At 53.3% G+C, this 20308-nt stretch overlaps 5 protein-coding genes across 5 annotated transcripts; 3 read left to right on the plus strand and 2 right to left on the minus strand.

The window, feature by feature from the left end:
- Positions 1 to 4823: 4823 nt before the first annotated feature.
- Positions 4824 to 5299, minus strand: CGGC5_v005184 (uncharacterized protein; the record flags this gene model as incomplete). Its single annotated transcript, XM_066151409.1, has 3 exons — positions 4824 to 5048; positions 5095 to 5164; positions 5217 to 5299. The coding sequence occupies 3 exons, from the start codon at positions 5297 to 5299 to the stop codon at positions 4824 to 4826; spliced, it is 378 nt and encodes a 125-aa protein (XP_066009190.1).
- Positions 5300 to 10576: 5277 nt separating this feature from the next.
- tdiE-11 (putative methyltransferase tdiE) lies at positions 10577 to 12243 on the plus strand (the record flags this gene model as incomplete). Its single annotated transcript, XM_032033039.2, has 11 exons — positions 10577 to 10603; positions 10772 to 10825; positions 10884 to 10986; positions 11042 to 11064; positions 11128 to 11146; positions 11199 to 11321; positions 11371 to 11393; positions 11444 to 11481; positions 11527 to 11664; positions 11717 to 12136; positions 12207 to 12243. 11 exons carry the CDS (start codon positions 10577 to 10579, stop codon positions 12241 to 12243), a joined length of 1005 nt encoding a protein of 334 aa, XP_031893401.2.
- A 344-nt stretch (positions 12244 to 12587) lies between these two features.
- CGGC5_v005186 (uncharacterized protein) lies at positions 12588 to 13252 on the plus strand (the record flags this gene model as incomplete). Its single annotated transcript, XM_066151410.1, has 2 exons — positions 12588 to 13081; positions 13171 to 13252. The coding sequence occupies 2 exons, from the start codon at positions 12588 to 12590 to the stop codon at positions 13250 to 13252; spliced, it is 576 nt and encodes a 191-aa protein (XP_066009192.1).
- A 1227-nt stretch (positions 13253 to 14479) lies between these two features.
- Positions 14480 to 16315, plus strand: CGGC5_v005187 (Pantothenate transporter liz1; the record flags this gene model as incomplete). Its single annotated transcript, XM_066151411.1, has 6 exons — positions 14480 to 14752; positions 14807 to 15018; positions 15078 to 15289; positions 15345 to 15521; positions 15578 to 15966; positions 16022 to 16315. The coding sequence occupies 6 exons, from the start codon at positions 14480 to 14482 to the stop codon at positions 16313 to 16315; spliced, it is 1557 nt and encodes a 518-aa protein (XP_066009191.1).
- Positions 16316 to 16492: 177 nt separating this feature from the next.
- On the minus strand, positions 16493 to 20132 carry ams1-1 (Alpha-mannosidase; the record flags this gene model as incomplete). The annotated part of the gene is made up of 7 exons (XM_032033050.1): positions 16493 to 17102; positions 17161 to 17909; positions 17959 to 18381; positions 18446 to 18584; positions 18644 to 18972; positions 19027 to 19912; positions 19969 to 20132. The coding sequence occupies 7 exons, from the start codon at positions 20130 to 20132 to the stop codon at positions 16493 to 16495; spliced, it is 3300 nt and encodes a 1099-aa protein (XP_031893402.1).
- Between the last annotated feature and the right edge of the window lie 176 nt (positions 20133 to 20308).

Below are 20308 nucleotides of genomic sequence, written 5' to 3' on the forward strand. Positions count from 1 at the left end.
AGCTAGAGGCAGAAACTCTATTACCCCTCTTCTAGCACCCTTCCTCGGCCTTCCCTCGCCGTCTTCTCTTTCTTTCCCTCTTGTCCTCTTGCAGGTAAACATCTCGACTCAGGGTCGTCTGCTTTTGCCTTTTCCCGGCGAATTATTAATCTCGGCAGGTACTGCAGGTGAATCCATCTGTGCGCCTATACCTTAGGTTATACTATCCATCAACATATACACCACACAATCTTGAGACGGCAGTTCCCCCCCTCAAGAGCTTTAAGCCACAGTGTCTCGTGGTTGGTCAATGCAGCACTGATCCAAACCCTTCTCTTCAAAAGCTCGCCTCTGTTTTGCAGTTTACCCGGCCACGGCGAAAAGGTGGCTGCAGCGGTGGCTCACCACCTCAGCTCACCTCACCCACCGTCTATGCAACTAGCCGTCATAGTCGAACCGGCCTCGGCGGCGACGACGGCGAGGAGCGAGAGCAGAGGCGGGATTACCGGCTGTTACGGAGTCAACCACATGGCGACTAGGAGCTGCCGTCGGGGGTAGAGCAATGGAAAACTGTCCGAATACGGTATGGCTTCTGATGACTCCCGCAAACTCTCGATCTTTGCGCTGCGTCGCGCGACCCACCCTGGTCGATCCCGCCACCTCTTTGTCGATGTCCAAACCCAGGATCCCGTTTTCTTCAGCTCTACGTTTTCTGGGTGGTGGTGTGCGGCGGACGTCGCTGAGTGGTCGCGTGTCCCCCGTAAGGGCCTGATGTTTCCTACCGTCCCAACTCTCTTTTCGACATGTATCCAATTGAATTATGCAAGCCGTCTTGTCAGTTTGAGTGACTTCCATAGGGCAGAGACTAGCGCGGGAGGGGAACGGCGGGCATTCCACTTAGTGTTGACGGTGTGTGTGTACTCGTATGTGTCTATGCGAGTAAAGAGGTGGCACCTCGCGTCTTCGCGTTCTTGACTGATACGTGCATGCCTCGCTCCCAAGAAACGACCAAGAAGCTCAGCCAACCACCACCACGTAACCTCGCCCGAGGAGCCTTTCCTGGCGCCGAGCATTCTCTCGTTCGTGCCCCTCTAGCTCTTGTGCACAACGCAAAGGCTATAAGCTATGCACTATGCGCGACGTGTTACCGGGAAGAATGCGCAAGAGACTAGAAGCAGACAGCACAGCGTAACTCCGCATCGTTCATCAGGTGTTTCCATCGGCCATCTCGCATGGCATCGTCGTGTTCGAGACGGGAACATCACGCATCGATGCTACTTCCCAACCCCTCACGTCGACCATTGATTCCCCCCGTTAGCCCGTCCCGTTATCAACTGATACTCACGAGAGACATGGGGCTGGCTCTGTGGTGGTCTAATCAAACACCCGCTTGGTTCCTCAATCCCGTCCGGGGGGACAGGCAGAAAAATTGCCCAAAGTGAAATGCCATGCAGAAGAGGATACAACCAAAAGACCACGCAAGCCCTGTCGCGCTGCCGAACGCCTTCGCCTCCAGACTTTTTACGTGTATCCGTATCAAACAGTGATAACAACCCTTGCGCAGTGCACCAAACCTCGTCTATTCTCCAGATAATCTCACCATCAGAAACGCGCCCGTGGCTGTGGCTGCAGCAAGCCATGCCCGGCCCTTGGCCCTTGTAACTCGCTCACTCACTCACCCCCGTTGCGCGTTCACACATAATCGTTAGCACTAGCAGCCGTCTAGCGCAAAACCTCAGCCTGCCCCCTTCTGATCCTGCCGTGGCAAAGTTGCTGATGTGGACATGATATGATAAGCACGGCAGCGGGAACCACGCGCAGGCTGCAGAATGCGGTGCGGGCGGAACGCCAGTGTTACTGTTTTGCTCGCTAACACAGCACCAGGCTGCATCGAAACAGTCACGCCTTCTCGGCAGGCAGGCTGTTTTGTCAGCGTTCGAGGGTTTCGCCCGGCCGGAATTAACGACGGATACACAAGACTGAAGTTCCAATTCCCCAGGGTTATGATTCTCCCAACTCCGTGCTTCCCCTCAAATGGAGCGAATGTCGCGTGTGTGGTGCGAACACGGCACCGTCGGGGTTGAAAGCGTGAGGCTTATCTCCTATCCCCCATCTCCCCCAATACTCGCACCCGGATACCCGTTCAAGTGCGAGGTGCCCGTCTTTGTGTGTGCCCCATCAAGTCCGCCCGCGCCGAGGGTGCCGTTCCGTGTGGTGCAGAGCTGCGGCCCCGAACCTCCTCGTCCTCCTTGCTCGCATTCGGTCAACCGGGCATTGTGCTACGTGCATAAACCCCGCGACCTCCACGTTCCCCGTCAGTCCTAATAACTCAACTAGATTACAGTAGACACAAGACCTCTCTCTCTGTGTCTCTGTGTCCTCGGGATCCCACACGCCCCCTCTCATAGGGCAAAGGCTTGGACCCCTCGGGTGTCGTCTCATGCCCAGCTGTTTTGCGCAGAGGAACTGACATTGGCAGCGACTTGAGACAGCCCAGCCAATCATCAGGGCGGATCGAGCGTTCGGGCTCGGCACGGGCTGACGGACTCGTCAGTAATTTTGACTCATTAGTAAAGAAGAGGAAGGACCCTTGCGGGAAGGTAAAATTATACAATTATCAGATAATCCGTGTGTCAAGGCGTGTCAGTGTCTCGCCTTTTCTTCCTCTTTGTCTAAGCGGCCACGGGGTCTTGGGCTGCCTCTGCCTCTGCCGCGCCTTAGTGTGTGTATGAGTAGACTGGAGAAGACGCTACTGCGAGAGCCGTCGTCGAGCGGGAATGGGGGGTGAGTGAGGGGTGGAGGGGCAGACTCACGCTGCCCATCGAGTTCCCTGTCAGGTATCGATCATTTCGCCGAGGCATCGTGATCAGACGAAGAATCCCATCCCGCCAGCTAACCGAACACCCTAATTCTCCCATCGCGATTCACCATCGAACATTGATATCGTTATCGTCATCCTCCCTCGGGACCAAAATGAGATCCAGGGCAAGGCTTCTTGTTCCCTTCAGTAACGACCGGTGGACAACTAGACACCTTCTTCACCGGTCCGACGGACTCTTGTCTTGGCCCTCGAGCGTTGTTCTGCGTCTCTAGACGGATGCCGGACAACACAGCAGCACGCCTTTCGGTTCGTTGCGAGCGCATTCGCATCGTCGATGTAAATACACTACATCGCCGATGAGGGGGCGAATTATACAGAGACGCGACGCTCTCACATCGCCACATCAACCCACGGACGCGACTATTGGGTGGGATGGGCAATAGTGATTGGCATCCCACGTTGCCGTAATCGTTGACTGCTGCCCGCATCGAACAATTCCATCAGTTCTTACAAAGACGGCTGCCAATCACACCAACTTGATCGGCATTATCAAGCCTTACCCGTTGCAAGCCCCCATCGGTCGCACATCCGCTCCCAGCAGCTAGGTAACTGTGGGGATGATTTGCTCTGTTCAGGCATCCCGAGCGGCCATCGACAGGCCGTGTAACTGTCCACGATGTGGTGATGTTCGCCTATGCATTGATTGCGCGCGCCGCTCGGGAAGACGAAAAGAGCAACATCAGCCGTGTATCATAAGGTGTCGACGCGGCAGCAGGTGACCCTGGCGCGCATGTGCACAAACAGTTGATGATACGCATAGACGGCTGCCAAGGCATGCTGTTTCTCAGACTGAATCTCAGTGTTGTGGCATGCTTCAAAGGGCCGTTTGGCGATGTCTTCGTGAGGAGACGACCGCAAGAAGATGGCCCCAACCAACGAATCACCTTACTGCAAGCCAAGGCTCTCCCCATCTCCACTCTCCAACGCGTTATTTGAGTCATCCCTGAGCTGATACCCAACAACCTCTCTACCAAGACCTTGGGTTAGTCACAATACTGTCTCGCGACATCACGATGTCGAGAGACGCCAAGGGTCTGTCTGTCTCTGCACAACTGCACTCGGGAGACTGTAGGCGTGTCGTGTCGTTGTGCAGGGTCTCTAATACCGAGACAAGCCTCCTCCGGCGCCGTCGCGGGAATGCGGCAGCACGCAGATTCTCGTCCCCGGAGCTGGCTAACCGACAGGCCCCGCCCGCGTTTCTTCTTTTGCACATCGACAATCGACACCAGCATCGACGGCCGACATCGACAATCGCACAATCCGACAAGCGCCGTCCGGTGAGTCTCACGAACAGCGTCTCAGCGCGATCTCTTCATCGTCTGTTTTCCTTAGTCTACACTCCTTTCTCGGGTCCATCGTCCGCGGCAAGCAAAACCCTTTTCATGCTTGTCATCGAAACGAAACGCGATCGAAACGCTGCTGGTGGTAATCCCGTACCTATCCCATCCGCCGCCTGTGCTCGCTTGCGCGTGCCATGAGCCCTTGGTGCCTTGTTCCCAACACTCCGGATCTCGATGACATGCCAATGTTTCCAATTTTCTTCTGCTTCGTCCTCTCGATCAATGGCCCTTTTTTTCACAATCCCATTGGCAAAAAGTTTTTCTTCGTATCCCATCTCCGGCCTGCTCCTTCGGCCACCCTTGCGTTCATAATTCCCTCTCCTCGGCTTGTCTATTTTCTGCTAGCCCTCGGCCGGCGCTAAGCTCATGATTCCATTGCATCCCTTGGAGGAGGGTATCGTGCCCTTCCCCGATTCGCATGCAACTATCGCGTACATCGCACTGCGCTTCCCAACCGTGCACCTGACATGGATCCGGTTAGTTTGCGATCGCGATCATAGACGCCGATGCTAGGCATCGATATTAGTGCCCGCTATTGGCCAACGGTGCACGCTGCTGCCGTACTATCTTCACCCAATAATCTTTCTTCCAACGGCTCACCGTCTCATGTTTTGATGCGTCCGTCAGTCTAGTCTGTCCGCACCGGCTCTGTGGGCCTGGCTGTCAGGCGTCCCGATGATGAGTGTCTCTCGATTCTTCATCGTCGATGAGCAAAGCTGGTTTTTCTTAGGGTCGATGGCAGCACCATTCATTCCACTCGGCTCAGGACCCAACTGGATACCGAGCCACCTTTCCCCCTCGTTCGCAGCCTGCGCCGCGTCCCTCGGGGATCCTCTTCGGCGAAGGACCTTTTTTTCTCGCCATCGAAGATTCGACTCTCGCCTCCCTACCCACAGTTTTACCCCCGAGGCGTTCTCCAGCACTCTGGGGCCGTGCCGTGAGCTCCATTTTGACATCGCCGATCCTGCCCTCATTTCAGCAAAAGGCCGTCAGCTCGCCCGGCGCAGGATCCTTACAGGGAGAGGGGGGTGCAGCCTCGGGGAGGAGCAGCAGCTGGTTCACCAAAGCCAAGCTTCTGCTCGGAGGACCCAGTGGGCATTTCGCGCTGGGGACACCCGTGCTAATCAGTATTGCCCTGGGTGAGGAGTCATCGCTGATGGTTCCGCTGGAAATGCCACCTCACCGAGTCTAGACCATCGTCGAACCAGGCTGGGATCTGGGGGGCAGGCTGTCAGGTTCCTGGCCATTGGGTACTCTCCCCCAAACCGTTCTCCGCATTTCATTGTGTCGAGGAGCGAAGGTTTATGGGTGCAGATGCAGACTCTCTGCCCTGCGGCTCTCGTGGGTTTCTCCCCCTCTCTCATTCACACTCTCTGTTGCCTGCTCCTTCAGTATTAGGCTGAGTGGAACCAACAGAGTCGTCTTGTTGGGGCCATGGCCAGCGTTCCGTTGGCAGTTCAACCGACGCACACTCTCTTTTTCCCTGTTTCCAGTCGCAGTGTAACCATACGAAGAGTCTCGAGCCAGTCGCTCCTTCCGTTTGATATGGTGCCATTACTCAGGTCTTGGCTGGACGTGACAGGCCACGAGGGCAGAAAGAAGCCGTGAGTTAAATGGTTAGACCACACTCTGTTTCCTCAGCTGACTCGACTCTTTTCCAATCATCGTGAGAGGCAGTCGAGGGTGCCTGTCCCGTCGTCTCAATGCTCTTCTGCCATCTGAAAGCAGAGTTTGCCGTGTCCCGAAGGCCTCGTTGCCTTAGTCAAAGGGAATGTTATTTCTCGTGTTGTTCAGAGTCTCTGAATGGCTGATGACGGCAGAGTTCACGGCACGCCTGAAGGCACGCCGAAATCTTGAGGCTTTTTCAGAAAAGAAACCATGTCTCGTCGAGAAGGGCCCCCCTCTTACTATGCGGCATATGCCTCTTTTCCCTCGGGGGGTGCCATTATATTCATGCAACGCAATTTCATGTCGTCCTGCCTTTAACAACACAGCGCGCTAGTCGCGCCTGATCATCCACCTCGATAGAGCAATACCGACCTCCAGAGAGAGAGACCCTCATTTGCCGTTACCACCTTCTTGTTCCTTGTCCAGCAACTGCCATCGAGGGTCTCGAGCAGCCGTCTCGCTTCACGCCTACCACAATCTCACGATGCCTCGGAATGTCGTCCCTTTTCTCCCCCTTACACCCCCGTGATCTCCAGCTGGCATCACGGACATTCCATCCCAAAAGGGAGGAACGCTAACACTAACCCGCCGAGCGGACCGGGGGTTCGATTGGGGGGACCGGAAGTGATGTTCGGGGTCTAGAAGCGCCGTCGACGGGATGGCATGCGACGCCAATGTGCGATGATGAAAGTGCCTGCATGATTGACCGCCAGGGAATGGAATTAGGCGTCTCCCGATCGATGACCTTGGTTTGATCCTTGCGAATCTGGATTTTGGGTGGTTGTTGTCGTCTCCAGGGATGACGATGGGGGTGTAGGCCATCACAGACGCGCATCGCCAAGGTGCGTCTCAACAGCAGGAGTTGTCGTGCGATGGCATGCGAGTCGGATCAGCCCTCGGCGTACGGAGAAACATGGCGAGTGGGACTTTGTCAATCCTTCAGTAGACACAGGTGAGATGCGATGATGGTGCGTTGCTCAACGTCAATCCTGAAGTTGACCTTCTCACGGCGTGCGAGAGACGTCGTCGCGCCGTTGAGGCTATACTACGGCTCGGCACACGGCGTCGCTTAGGCTGGCTGAGACCCTTGGGACTAAAGCACGCCCGCCGTAGTGTGAAGTCCCTCTATGCGAGATGACATACCGGATAAAGTACAGCGTAACTTCGCTTGGGGAAAACGGTGGTCGGCCGTAAGTACACCGTGACGACAACGGCGCCCCCTGAGAAGGGGTGGCAGGCTGTCATTTTCCGTCCCAGGAGACTGACGGGCGTCGCCAAGAACTCACCGCATGATCGGTTATTTCGGCCTTGGTGCCATTTCTGCCGTTCGTCCAGTGACTTTCCATACAGGATGAGGGCCCGAAGGCTGAGGCTCATGATGCCGCACCCGAGGTGCCCCGCTCCGTACATTGCGGGGCCGCGGGGTGCGTCCATGTCTCGGAGAGTTTGCTCCGGTGGGGGAAGCTTCCAGCAGACGTCAGGAGAAGCGGGATTGGCTCGGTTTTATGCCTGGTGCTTGTGTAACGAACGACTGCTGGGTTATGGTTTGAAACTTTTTGAGTAACGAGGTCGTCCGTCGTCGTATCGGCGTCTGATCATCTCGATCGGCGGATGAGACCCTTGTTTGCGGGCGCCTCATGCAGGGCTGAAATGGTTCACGCAGGGTTTGGAGGTGTCCAGATGAAAGGTAACGTTCAGGGTGATATCCACTCTCTCATGTATGGAAGTAGATAGAATTGAGGATAGGAATATGTATGGATAAGGCAGCATTCTGTTGCTTGAGCATGTCCCACATCGGGTATGCCATCCGCGGAACCAATATGCGAATTATTTTCAGTGCTGTATGCATACTTTTTGAGACGAAGGAAAATTTACGTATCGCGATGGCCCTTTTGGTGTTGCTTCTCTGCTTTCTTCTGTGTGGAAGCGTGCGGAGACCGATATTTAATATGCGGTTGCTACATGTCGGCCGACATATATGCAGCAACGGTTGGTGTTTGCCTATGAGAGGGTCTTGTCCTTAATAGATGCAACGGTGAAAAACATCTACTGCGTATCTGGGGACTAAAAGAAAGTTTGACCACCCTGTTCATAGTACGATGATATCGGGCTGGTGGCAAGCAACGTTAGCTTCTTACCGTATGCAATCTTGATCCCATCTATCAACCGACCAGGAAAACAATGAAACAGACGCACAGAAATACTTGTTCTTCATAGACAGTGATGTACTTTACTACGTTCACACCCTCAGCAGTACGGTCTGAGGTGCGTGTCTCGTAAACATCATTTTTGCTACATTTCCAACGGTATTATAACATTTTCTTGCCTCTAGCTACATGACGTGATCTGCACTCGGACAATAACGCTGCAAATATGTAAGCTTGCCAACTTGAGATATGATGGACTGGGTTGACGGGTAGTTCGACGTGCCCCTAGTGACTCGCGAGACTCTACTCGCTTGCCATGCCAACGCCAACACTGTCTACTCATGATAACACATCAATAGACAAGAATCGGCTAGTAACCAAACTTAGATCGCGGGCAAGCAGTGGCCTGAGAGTCAGCAAATGCATTGAGGGAACATGTGGTGTGCTGGAGTAAGCTGTTTGTGGACAGAACATGCTCGCATAGTTAGCACAAGGAAGTTTCCTTCTCCCCTGGATTCAGCAACAAGAGACTGCCGAGAAACGGCAACTTGAAGCAAGAGTTTGGCAAGTCGGACAGTGTTCGTTAGCTATCCGGGCAGTGTCCCCTATAATCCGTGATTAAAGAGAGAACGATGGAAGTAGTAATAAGGATAACGACGATGATAATAACGATAACGACGACAATAACGACGATAACGACGACGACGACGACGATAATAACGATGATAACGATAGTAATAATAATGATAGACGACGATAATAGATAATAATAATAACGAAAGCGAGAATAGGTAAAACTATAGTTACTATAGAAACAGGCTACGGATTATATGCGTGTGCCCGGATAGCTAAATGACACTGCCTGACAAGCAAAACTCTCAAGCAATTCAGCTTCCAGGAAGCTCTAGTCAGTAATAAACATGTAATAACCACATCAAACGGCCCAAAACGGCCCAAACGACCCGAAGCGAAGTCCGTTGCCCGGCTTCTGGTGACATCAGCTCCGTCCTCGTCCGGCTCTGCAGGAGCCCCGCCTTCCGCGTTTCCGACGGCCGGCCCAGAGTATCTCGGACACCGGCTTCCGGCATAATCACGTAGCACCGGCCACGACGCAAACAAATCCAAAGTTCCCCGAGCAAACAACAACCGGCAGTTAGAAATGGGAGATTTTTACAGCGACAAATTCGTACAGGCCCCATCCGAGACCCACCGATTCAAGCAACATCCACTTCACAACGGGGCCACAGCTGAATGAGTCACGATTGGGCTCCAGCAACGCATCTCAATTCAGAGATCTCAATCCTCGATAGTCTAGTGGTGAGGATATCGGCTTGTCACGCCGGGGACCGGGGTTCAATTCCCCGTCGAGGAGTTCTTTTTGTGTCTTTACGCTGTTATATCTTTGTTTTCATTTTTGTTCCATCAACAGAGCACTTAAGTAAAGAGTCTTGCTACCCGGGAGGGTGTAGATGCGACAACAACGACGACAACGACGACGACGATAATGAAGACGACAATAATAGCAATAGTAATAATAACGACGGCGGCAGCGACGACGATAATAATAAGGATAGAGAGAGGGATAGGAATATCGACGAAAATAGTAAAAGTTAATTGAGATAAAATCAACTATTAGACCTAATATAGGTGTTATCCGCCCGGATAGCAAGACTCATTCATTTACATTCACCTGGCTGCATTTGAACAGAAGTTTCCTCACAGAATTTAATTGAACCTCAGACATCTATATCCTCCACTGCTCTAGTTAAACCCTCAGATTTCTAAGAATGAAACAAACCGACAGCGATCCAGACGGCATGGGCATCATGATTTCAGGCGGTAATACTGTGCAGTGTCTACGTAGATGTGACTCGAAAAGACAATACAACTCAAGCAATTTAATTGAGACCTAAGGCTTACAATTGCGAGTAACCGCGGAAGCTTACTGTCACATAATACTGAGAACATCAATAGAACATAAAAATAAGAGTACAAACTAGGCCCTATGATCTCTTCTTGTTTTCGTCTTCGTCTTTCCTCAGAGAAGTACTATAAATATAGAACTGCTCATCAGGCCACGCTGTGGATGATTGCAGGGTCCAGGGTCGTGCGCAACACATGCGTCGAAAAGCCCCCAATCACATCCGCCGTTAGCTTCTGTAACCGACGCTGACAGCACTTCTTCATCCCATCCCAGCGACCAGGAAATCGCGCCCACGACGGTGCCACAGGTGAGACCATGCATGCGGCACAGCACCAATCACATCCTCACGTTCGGCCGTCGCAGAACCAACGCGCACCATCAGATGTGGAGGTGATCGGAAGAGGGGCCCAGGAGAAGAGAGAGAGGAGGAGCCTGAGGGAGGTCTGGGCCAAGAAGCACGGTTTCGGAGGCACCCCTAAAATCCTCGTCCCCTCTCTCCCTCCCCCCTCCCCCCTCCATTTCACACGCTTTCGTTCGTGTGACCCGTGCTGCTGGTGCCGCCGATTCGCTTTTTCTCGGTCCATCTCCCCTTGCGGCCGGACGAACTTGCGATTTGCAAACCCAGGCCGCCGGTAACATGTCTGATTCGAGAAACGGGGACGACGTGAGTTGACCTGCCTTTGATTCCTTCGCCCTCTCTTCCGCCTTACTCATTCAGTCCAATGTGCCCCTCCTTTGCGCGCCGAAAGCCCGCCCATCTCCCGCTCCGGTCGGCGCTCGGCGGGCGGCAGTGCGCTGGGTACATGGCTTTGCTGACGGGCTGCACGTGCAGGATAGCCACCGTGACGACGATGGCGACTTTGATCGCATCTCCATCGATGCCGAGGTGCGTCCAGTCCTCTCATTCCCTCATCTGTTTGCGGGTTAGCTTAGACTCGTTCCAGTCCTTGGATGAGGCGCTGCCTCCGTCTTTAATCTCCGTGCGACCCAGCATCCGTGAATACTGCAAAGAAAACGGCCGCACGTATCACAAACTCAGTGAAGGAAGTGAGTACGACGCATGACATGGCCGAGACAGCTGACCAAACCATGACACCCGAAGAATACATCCTGCCCAACGATGTCGTATGTCTCCCTTCAACCTACCTTCAACCATTGGTGAATTGCCTCTAACCAGTCAATAAATAGCTGGAGCAAGATCGATTATGTAATGCCACCCGTTGGAGACCATGAAGCTATTCCCACTCACTTCACCATAGACTTACAGCATCAGCTGTGGTTATTAACGTGGGACGACAAACTCTGCATGAGCCCGATGCAGGACAACGCAAAGCGAGTCCTCGATATTGGCACCGGTACGGGTATTTGGGCTATGGAATATGGTAAGCATTCCGAGCTTAGCCATGCTGGGTCGCATCTAACGTGTCGCAGCGGATCTTCATCCCGAGACCATGGTTTGATGACTTCTGAACCATGTTTCCGATAGGATGCTAATGTGATCAAGGTCACCGGGGTCGACCTCAGTCCCATCCAGCCTGACTAGTATGTCCCTCCAGCCCACTGACCCGCCCGAGGCTGACATGGCAGTGTGCCCCCGAACTGCATGTTTGAGATCGACGACGTAGACAAGGATTGGAGATGGACGATCCCCTTCGACTTCATCTTCGTGCGGCACATGAACTCATGCTTCAAAAGCTGGGAGAAGATGCTGGCGCAGGCATTCGAGTGGCTACACACCCGCCCCGAACACACCGAGAAGCCAATCTAACTGTTGCAGTCACCTCGAGCCTGGCGGCTACATCGAGCTCCAGGACAACGCGTGGCCGATCCTGTGCCCAGACGACTCCATGCCCGAGACCAGTGCCATCGCCAGGTGGTCCTCGTTACTAGTCGAAGGCTGCAACAAGATCGGAAGCTCAATCGACGTGCCGACACGCTTTAAACAGCTGCTCGAGGAAGCAGGCTTCGAGGCCGTCGTCGAGCACAAGAGGATCTGGCCCGTCAGCCCGTGGCCCGCGAAGAAGAAGCTGCGAGAGGCAGGCTGGTGGGTTCAGGCGGGGAGCTTGGCGGGCCTCGAGGCGTCTACGCTGGCCGTCTTTACGCGCGTGCTGGGCTGGACGGAGCAAGATACGAAAGACTTTTGCGAGGAGGTGAGAGAGGAGTTGCTGAATCGATCGGTTCATGCGTATTGGGAAGTGTAAGTTGATAATCCTTGGTGATGGAACGTTGTGTCAATAACCAGGGCATCTACTCACTTGTTTTTGCAGATTTAGCGTTTGTGGGAGGAAACCATACTATGCGTAAGGTAGGTCAACTGTGGAGGAATTAGTCAAAAGGCTGGGCCGCATATCACCCATCTCCTTGACAAGGACATATGGGAGGCACCTCGTTTGCATGGGCGAAGGCGTTTGGGATTGGAGGATTAGGTCAAAGTCACAACATAAATCATGGAATGACAACGCCACACTAATTTCACCATCTGTTCTTCGTACTGAGCTGTGTTTCATCTGGATACTAAGCCGCCAGGCAACAGCAACGCTATGGTGTGGCACAGCAAAGTATCACGTGGCCACATCGTCTTCATAACAAAGGTACTTCGAATTGGAGAATTGTAAGGCTTCGTATGGCGCAGATTCCAACTTCACATCATGAATCTGAAAAACTTGCGGCATGCGCTCCCACTCACATCCGGCTTCTTCGCATCAACATGTCCCTCAGAAATCCACGCCACGATCCCGGAATCGGACGGCCACTGGGTATCCGACCGCAGATCAAGAAGCATACAGCAGATTCATTCACTCCTCGAGACCTGCCCAGAAATCACGACCCTTGACTTGCGATTTGCGCTTATAGGCTGTGTCGGTTTTCCGGAGCGATGGAGTTTGCCCTTGGACCCAGCAGGCGGCACGAAGTACGCATCAGCAATACAGGACCTCTCCCTCGATGGCTACAACTTTGGCGACTCTGATTTGAACTACATCTCACTTGACGGATGGGATCACACGCTACATTGGATCACGTCGGGGAATGCCTACAAGTTCCTAAAGTGGCGTCTCCTTCCGCGAGACCAGAGGGCAAAGACGAATCTGGAGCTGTGGCTCGAAGCCATGGACTTTTCTCAGCTTCAGAGCCTGTCAATTAGGTGCGATTCATGCCGGGATAGCTCTACCGACTTGGTCGCGAAGCTCCTCGCTCCCAAATTACCAAGCTTACGATCCTTGTCTGTCGAAGGACCGGATATGCTCGACTTCATCCTGGCCTTACCGGCTGGCTCACCCAACCAGTTCACCTGGATCGAGCCTCAATATTCTGAAGAAATGTTGAGACTGATCCTCGAGCACCACGGAAGCAGTCTCGCCGGGCTGGAATGGAGGAGCGCAGAAACTCTCTACCGCCCTCGTTCTCTCCTACCAATGCCAATCTTGCAAGACATCGGACGCCTTGCAAGACATCGGACGCCTTGCACCACGTCTGAAAGCTCTCACCATAGATTTGAACCGCCACAACACAAGTTGGCCCTTGGACGATATGGCGACTCTTATGAAGAGCATTCCAGACACCCTTTCAAACCTGACAATCTACTTTGAGATGGCGAGCGAATATCGGCGGCAGAAGAACGACTTTGACTGGGGCGGCCGGGGAGAGACCATCGAGAAGTTTGCACAGCCTTTGCTCAACTCTACGACCGCGCGAGAGCTGGCGCATTTCTTGCGAGACCGCGACGGGCAGTCTCTGGAGCAGGTGGAATTCTTTGCGGGGGATTGGAGTCGGGACTGGGGCGAGCCGCTCCAGTTCACGGACTGGCTTCATCAACGACGAGCATGGATTCACTGTGATACGGAAAAGGGAAAGGGAGAGGTTTTGTGTCGTGGAAATGACACTGTTGTGCCTAATGTTGATAAAAATCATGTATGATGAGCAACAAAATGTGCGTAAGGTATTTCTTGGAAGGAATTGGACTTAGTGGGAACGAAAATATACTGATCAGCAAATTGTATTCATTTCATGAGCCTGAGAAGAAAAGCTTCGGAGAGACACAGAGTTATCAATAGCTTCCTGCTTTTACAGAAAGAAAAGATCCACGAGGGACTCAGTTGCGTACTCATTGGCTTCATGGATAGGGACCCCTCTTAGAAGCACTCAACTCATGAGCAATTCCTCAATCACTGATAAGAACAGAGAAGCCCGAGTCTCGCAAACAAACAAACGACTGGTCAGATTTTCTTTATCTACGCCAACAAAGGGCCTCATGTCGTGCTACCTACCGAATGTGGCCAAACCCCGCGCCGCCATAAGCTCGCGCAATTCGGGGTAAGCGGCACGATTCCAGTTGCTTAGGTGAGCTGTCGCAACGACTCCGCAGCGTGTTTTAGTGCTTAGCCGACCTAAATCCCGATTCCCGCCCGCCGGCCGCGGTACTGCACCCATTGATCGTCTCCGAGTCGATGGCGAAATCTGCAACCCTTCAAGACGACATCGCGCGCCTGTGGAACCTTGCACTGCAGGCAAGGGTGGTGCGCAAGCGCAGTACAAAACCAGAATGGCAGATATCACAGTCTCAGAGGCGTCGCCTCTGCTTCCCGCCGCCTCCTCATCCTCATCATCACCACCCCCACGACGTCCAGACATGGCGTCCAGAATCAAGACGGCCCTTTGGGGCCCGCCGTCGGTCGAGCGCTCGCTGCTCATCAAGCTCGACTTCACCGTGCTCATCTACTTCTCCGTGGTGTGGTTTCTGTTCGGCATCAACCGCGCCAGCTACAGCACCGCATACATCAGCGGCATGAAGGAAGATCTGAACTTCCAAGGGAAAGTGAGTTGTCTCTTATGAAACATCAAACATCGGCTGGCCCTGACTCCGTCTCAGGACTTCAACTACATGCACACGATCTATCTCGTCACGTACGCTGTGTTCCAGATCCCCTCCACCTCAATCTTGACCATCGTCAAACCGCGATATGTGTTTGTCGCCGCAAACACCGTTTGGAGCGTGCTCACACTGGTCACCTTCCGTGCGACCCACGTCTATCAAGTCTTCATTCTCAATGGGTTTGAAGGCGCCTTTTCTGCCATTGCATAGTAAGTCCGCCTTTGACGCTCGTGAAATACACTCTGCATATGCTCACATAACATCTTAGTGTGGGTGCGCATTTCATCTACGGATCGTGGTATAAGCAATCCGAGCTTGCTACCCGCGCAGCCGTCTTCTGCGCATTTGGCAACCTCGGCAACATGGCGGGAGGCTGGATCCAGGCCGGTCTTTTGGCTTCTCTCTCCAACGGCCCGATCGCTCCATGGCGCCTCATTTTCGTGGTGGTTTCATGTGTTACAATCCCCTTCGCCGTATTTGGTGAGTGACCCCTCCTCCATAGCGACAGACAAGCGGAAGACTGACGTGAGGGCAGGCTGGTTCGCGATTCCCGATCTGCCAGAGCACCGCTCCGCCAGGTTCCTATCTCCCGAAGAGAGGGACCTCGCAGTTACCCGCCTCGGCCGGACCAAGACCAAAGAATGGGATTTGAGCATCTTTCGTCGTGTTCTTCTCAGCTGGCAATTCTGGCTGCTCCCAACTGTGTTCATGCGTACGCCTCCTCTTAACATAGCCGGCCCCTGAGTTGATGCTAATAAGCGAGAACAGTCTACTCGCTCAGTGTCCAAGCAATACAAAACAATGTGATGCCCCTCTGGATGGCTTCTCGCGGCTACAGCGTCATCCAACAGAACAAATACCCGACAGCAACCTACGCAACAGGCATTATCGCAACGTTTATCTACTGCGCAGTATCCGACAAGCTTCGCTCTCGCTGGCAGGCGTCCCTGTGCATAGGCTTCACTTTCATCGTCAGTAGCGCCATCCTGATCTCAGACCCGCCAGACGCCGGCTACTTTTTCGCCTTCTACCTGATGGGCACGACGTACGCGCCGCAAGCGCTCTGGTACTCATGGATGGCCGATCTCACGGCCCACGATTTGCAACTCCGAGCAATCACGACAGGCTTCATGAACTCTTTCGATTTTGCATTTGTGGTACGTTCGCCTCAAGGTGAAGTGATGTTTCGTTCCATTCACTGACTGGGCTTAGACGTGGTGGCCTCTCATCTTTTATCCCGTGACCGACGCGCCAAACTACCAAAAGGGGTACATTGCCAGCTTGGTGACGGGGGCGCTGACCGTGCCGGTTATCTTGTTGATTGCTTTTCTCGAGAGGAGAGGAAGACGAAACGGAACTATTGCTGGCAATATCAATGAAGGTTCCTATTCAGACGAATACACTGACACCGTTGAACACACCAATGCCAACGAGCGCACCAACACCGACGAAGACGCAAATACGGCAAAGGGCGCCGAGATAGCGACAGATGTGTCGCGCAGGTAATTAGATTGCTTTACATAGAGCACCTGCGAGGGCAGCATAATTCATCACTGAATTTGGCGCACTTTTCGACGGGAGCATTCCTTCACTGTCGCTGCGAACTTCAAAGTCAATCGATCTACTTGTTTCTAAGAGGAAAATAAAAAGCCCATTCCCGCGCTTCGAACCCTCTCTACCCTCCTATCCGGCCAGATCCAATCTGAATGTCTGCAACTGGAAGGGACCAAGGTCAACCTCAAACTTGCCATCAACCAAAGGAACATCTGCTTCGTCGTCCTCTAGGAGATTCGTCTTGTGCACACTCTGCAACTTCCACCTCGCCTGCACCGTCGCTCGTCCGCGCCCACCAAGGCTCTCATAGATTCGAACAATGACGCTCTTACCCGACCGCACCGGCAATTCGCCGTTGCTGACGTCTTCATCATCTTCTCCACGCTTGATAGTGTCGAGGACAAGGTTCTTGTCACCATCCAAGACGATTGGAAACTCCCTCAACGGCGAGTCCGCGGACATCCACATCAGCTTCAAGGGATTGTTGAAGTTGAACGCGGCTCTGACCGTATCCGGTCCAAGAGGGCCTTGGTGAGGCAGGATGGCCCATCGGATGGTGTGCTTGCCCATGTCGGCTTGGTCATCGGGGGCCTTAGCGGAACGCAGAAGTGAAAGCCGCATAGTGTTGCCGACTGTAGAGAAACCGTACTTGCTGTCGTTGAGGATCGAGACGCCGTAGCCGTATTCCGAGAGATCCGCGTACTTGTGGCTGCACACCTCAAACTTGGCCATGTCCCAGCTGAGTCCCAGAGTGTCAGCTAACCGCAAAGAAGGGATTCAAGGTAACGGATACTTACGAGGTGTTATAGTGAGTTGGCCGCCGGATGACACCGTACTGGGTGTCATACGATGCCTCATGGTGCCGAACATCCACCGGGAACTCGACCTTCAGGAACTTCATCGTCTCATGCCAGTCAACTTCCGCAGTGCACTCCACATACGACGGGCTGGCTTCCTCATCAAAAGGCTCATCGAAAGGAGCACTGAGGCTGATGGTGGTCTTGATAGAGCTGACGTCGCTGATCTTCGTCTCCGTGACAACGCTGACCTTCAGAGGGCCGTCTTCAAGAATCGAAGTGGTGGACCCGTGTAACTCTTCCCGGGTTTCGAGATGGAAAACCTCCACGTCCCAGGCTTGCCAGTAGATGGGTTTATCATCGAAAATGACGAACTGGTTCGCCTTTCCTGCGAGAACCTGGCGCTTGGTGCTGTAATCGTACAAGGAGGTGATACACCCTCGCTCGACGGTCACCGAGAAGCGGGAGTTCTGCATTTTGAAGACGCCTTCGGAAATTTCCTCCACGGTCACTAACTTCTTGGCTGTGGCTGTTGGGGTATCTTGAATAGAGAGGAAGGTCCCATTACCTTCGGCGATGACAACCGACCCGTTGCTAGCGAAAAGTACCTCTTTGCGGGGCCACGCCAGGGTGTTGAGAGCGAGTTGCTCGTCATCAGCAAACCTTGGCTCGGGTCCCTCGAATACACTCAGAGTGCTGTATATATCTTTGAGAAGGGTGTTCCGAATTTGGAAAACGTTTGAGTAGATCTTGACGTGTGTCAGTTCAATTTCGTATGCCTGGGGCTGTAGGGCATACCTTTTCCGAGTCGTCATAGCACATCCCAATCGCAGTTCCAGGAAGACAGTCGTGGAATTGGCAGAGTAGAACGCCTTCCCACATCTCATCGAGTTCCTTCTTAGGATACTTGTACAAGGGATCATGGATGGAGGTAATCGTGGCAAGAAACTCGAGATCCCTAAGGAGGAATTCAGCTCGTCTGTTATTGTTCTTCGTAGCGGCTTGGGTCGTGTAAGTGCCACGATGAAGCTCAAAGTACAACTCCCCATGCCAAGTTGGAAGCGTGTGGGCCTTTTCTTCCAGCTTGTCGAAGAAGTCATCAGGTGTGCCGCCGAGATGAACTCGGGGGAGAAGCCCCGTGGTGTCGGCGAGGCCTCTCAGTCTCCGGAGTCTCTCAATCTGCTGCCAGGTAGGGCCGCCACCGCCATCGCCTTTCCCAAACTGGAAGAATGTCAATCGGCGATCAACGAATAATGTACAACTTTAGAATCGATAGGGTACTAACTGCAAGGAGAGAAGTGTGATCCTGATCTAGTGTTCTATGCTGCGTCATACTCTTTTTGATGTTGTCGAATGTTGCGTCAGCACAATAAGTCTTTGCGGGCGGCATGTGGCAAATGACTTGACTTCCATCAAGAGCAACCCTGTATTACTTAGATTAGCAAAGACCCCATGGAATACCTGAAAGTAAAGCGCCTCTTACCAGTTGAAGGAAGTGTGAGGAAACTCATTCATGTTGTTGAAGCAAATCTTCTGCGTTAGAAACCTGTTCATTCCTGCTTGCCGACAGAGTTGAGGAATCTGACTCGACTGGCCGAATGTGTCGGGCAGCCAGCAAGTGGTTGACCGGAACCCGAAGTTGCTCTCAAAGAACCTTTGGCCGTAGAGGAATTGTCGAACAAGCGATTCGCCGCTCGGCATGTTCGTATCATGTTCAATCCAGCAACCTCCGATGGGTAAGAATTGGCCCTCCTTGACTTTGGCTTTCACTCGTTCCCAGGCATACGGATAGCCCTCCTTCAGCCATTTGAACTACATCTCTGGCATCAGCAGCGATTCTCGGAGGTCAAGGACCAAATGACTCACTTGCTGAGCTTGAGAGCAAGCAAACTTCAGTTCAGGGTACCGATCCATCAAATCGCACTGGTTAGACCACGACCGGACGACTTTGCGCTTCGTCTCTTCCCACGGCCACAACCAGCAGGTATCAATATGACAATGCCCAACAGCAAAGACATCAGGCACCTTTTCGCTGCGTACAGAAAACACCTTGTCCGAATTGGTGTCAGGACCGAGGTACTCTTCAGCAATCTTCCGACTCTTCAAAATCGACTCTCGATCACCGGCTTTGAAAGTGTTGATAATTCTTGTCGCAATGTTCAAAGCCTCACGCTGCTCCCACGAGTCCTCGGGAAACTCCTGCGCAGCCTGGTGAATTATCTCGATATCCGTGTGCAGCTTCCGCGCCTGCACGTCCACGGCGACGATCTCCGCCTTAGCGAGGACAAAGTACTTGTTCGCGTCGGGCGGCTGAATCGCGTCGCCGTTGGCATTGTTCTTGAAGATGGGATCGCCGGCCGCGTTTCCAAACATGCCGTTGCATGCCATCTCAATGAATATGGTGTGCATCTCGCCGTCTTTGAACGCCTCCGGGATGATCCACTCGATGCGTTCGCCAAGGCCAGTCAGGCCCTGAAGGGGCTCGCCCTGCGCCGTCCAGACGGTGGCCTCGTTGCTGCAGTCCCAGTGCAGCTCGAGGTGCTCCATCTGGCGCATCTCTTCGGGGATCGTGATCTCAACACGAAACCAGTGGGTCGACCATGAAGGGCCGAATGATTCCCCAATTTGGGTCTTGCGGAACTCGTTCGTCTGAGCTGTGGCTTCTGAGAACGACGGCCGGCTTGTGCCAGGGCTGTCCCAAACCGAGAGTTGGAGGTTTGGCGGCTCAGAGCATACTGCTAGATGCAGCATTCTACGTAATCTTGTCAGTTGGATAGGCCAGAGTCGAGATTGCCAATGGGTTCGTACGAAAGTAGATTGACCTTCTCCCATTGTCCCGGAGAGTAAAAGTTGGCCGTTCGGTCTCTGTAAAGCTTATTCACTCTCTTGCCTACTGGAGCTGGTGCCCTCAAAGGGTATGATCCTGTTGAGAGGGCAGGCTGGTGGTCACAGGAAGTCCCATGTCCGCACATAGTGAGTGGCCGCAGAGCAGAGTATCCCTGAGATTCGAATAGCGACTTTTCCTGGAAAGATTGCAGTCACAAAACTTGAGAATGTATACTATCGACGCCTAACAGTTCACGATATCTGTGCCTTTAGTCGGAGTGAACCCCTCCATCGGCCTCTTCTCCGCACCAACAACCGATGT

Source organism: Colletotrichum fructicola (assembly GCF_000319635.2).
Source record: "Colletotrichum fructicola Nara gc5 chromosome Unknown KSG_Nara_v1_contig03, whole genome shotgun sequence".
NCBI lineage: Eukaryota > Fungi > Ascomycota > Sordariomycetes > Glomerellales > Glomerellaceae > Colletotrichum > Colletotrichum fructicola.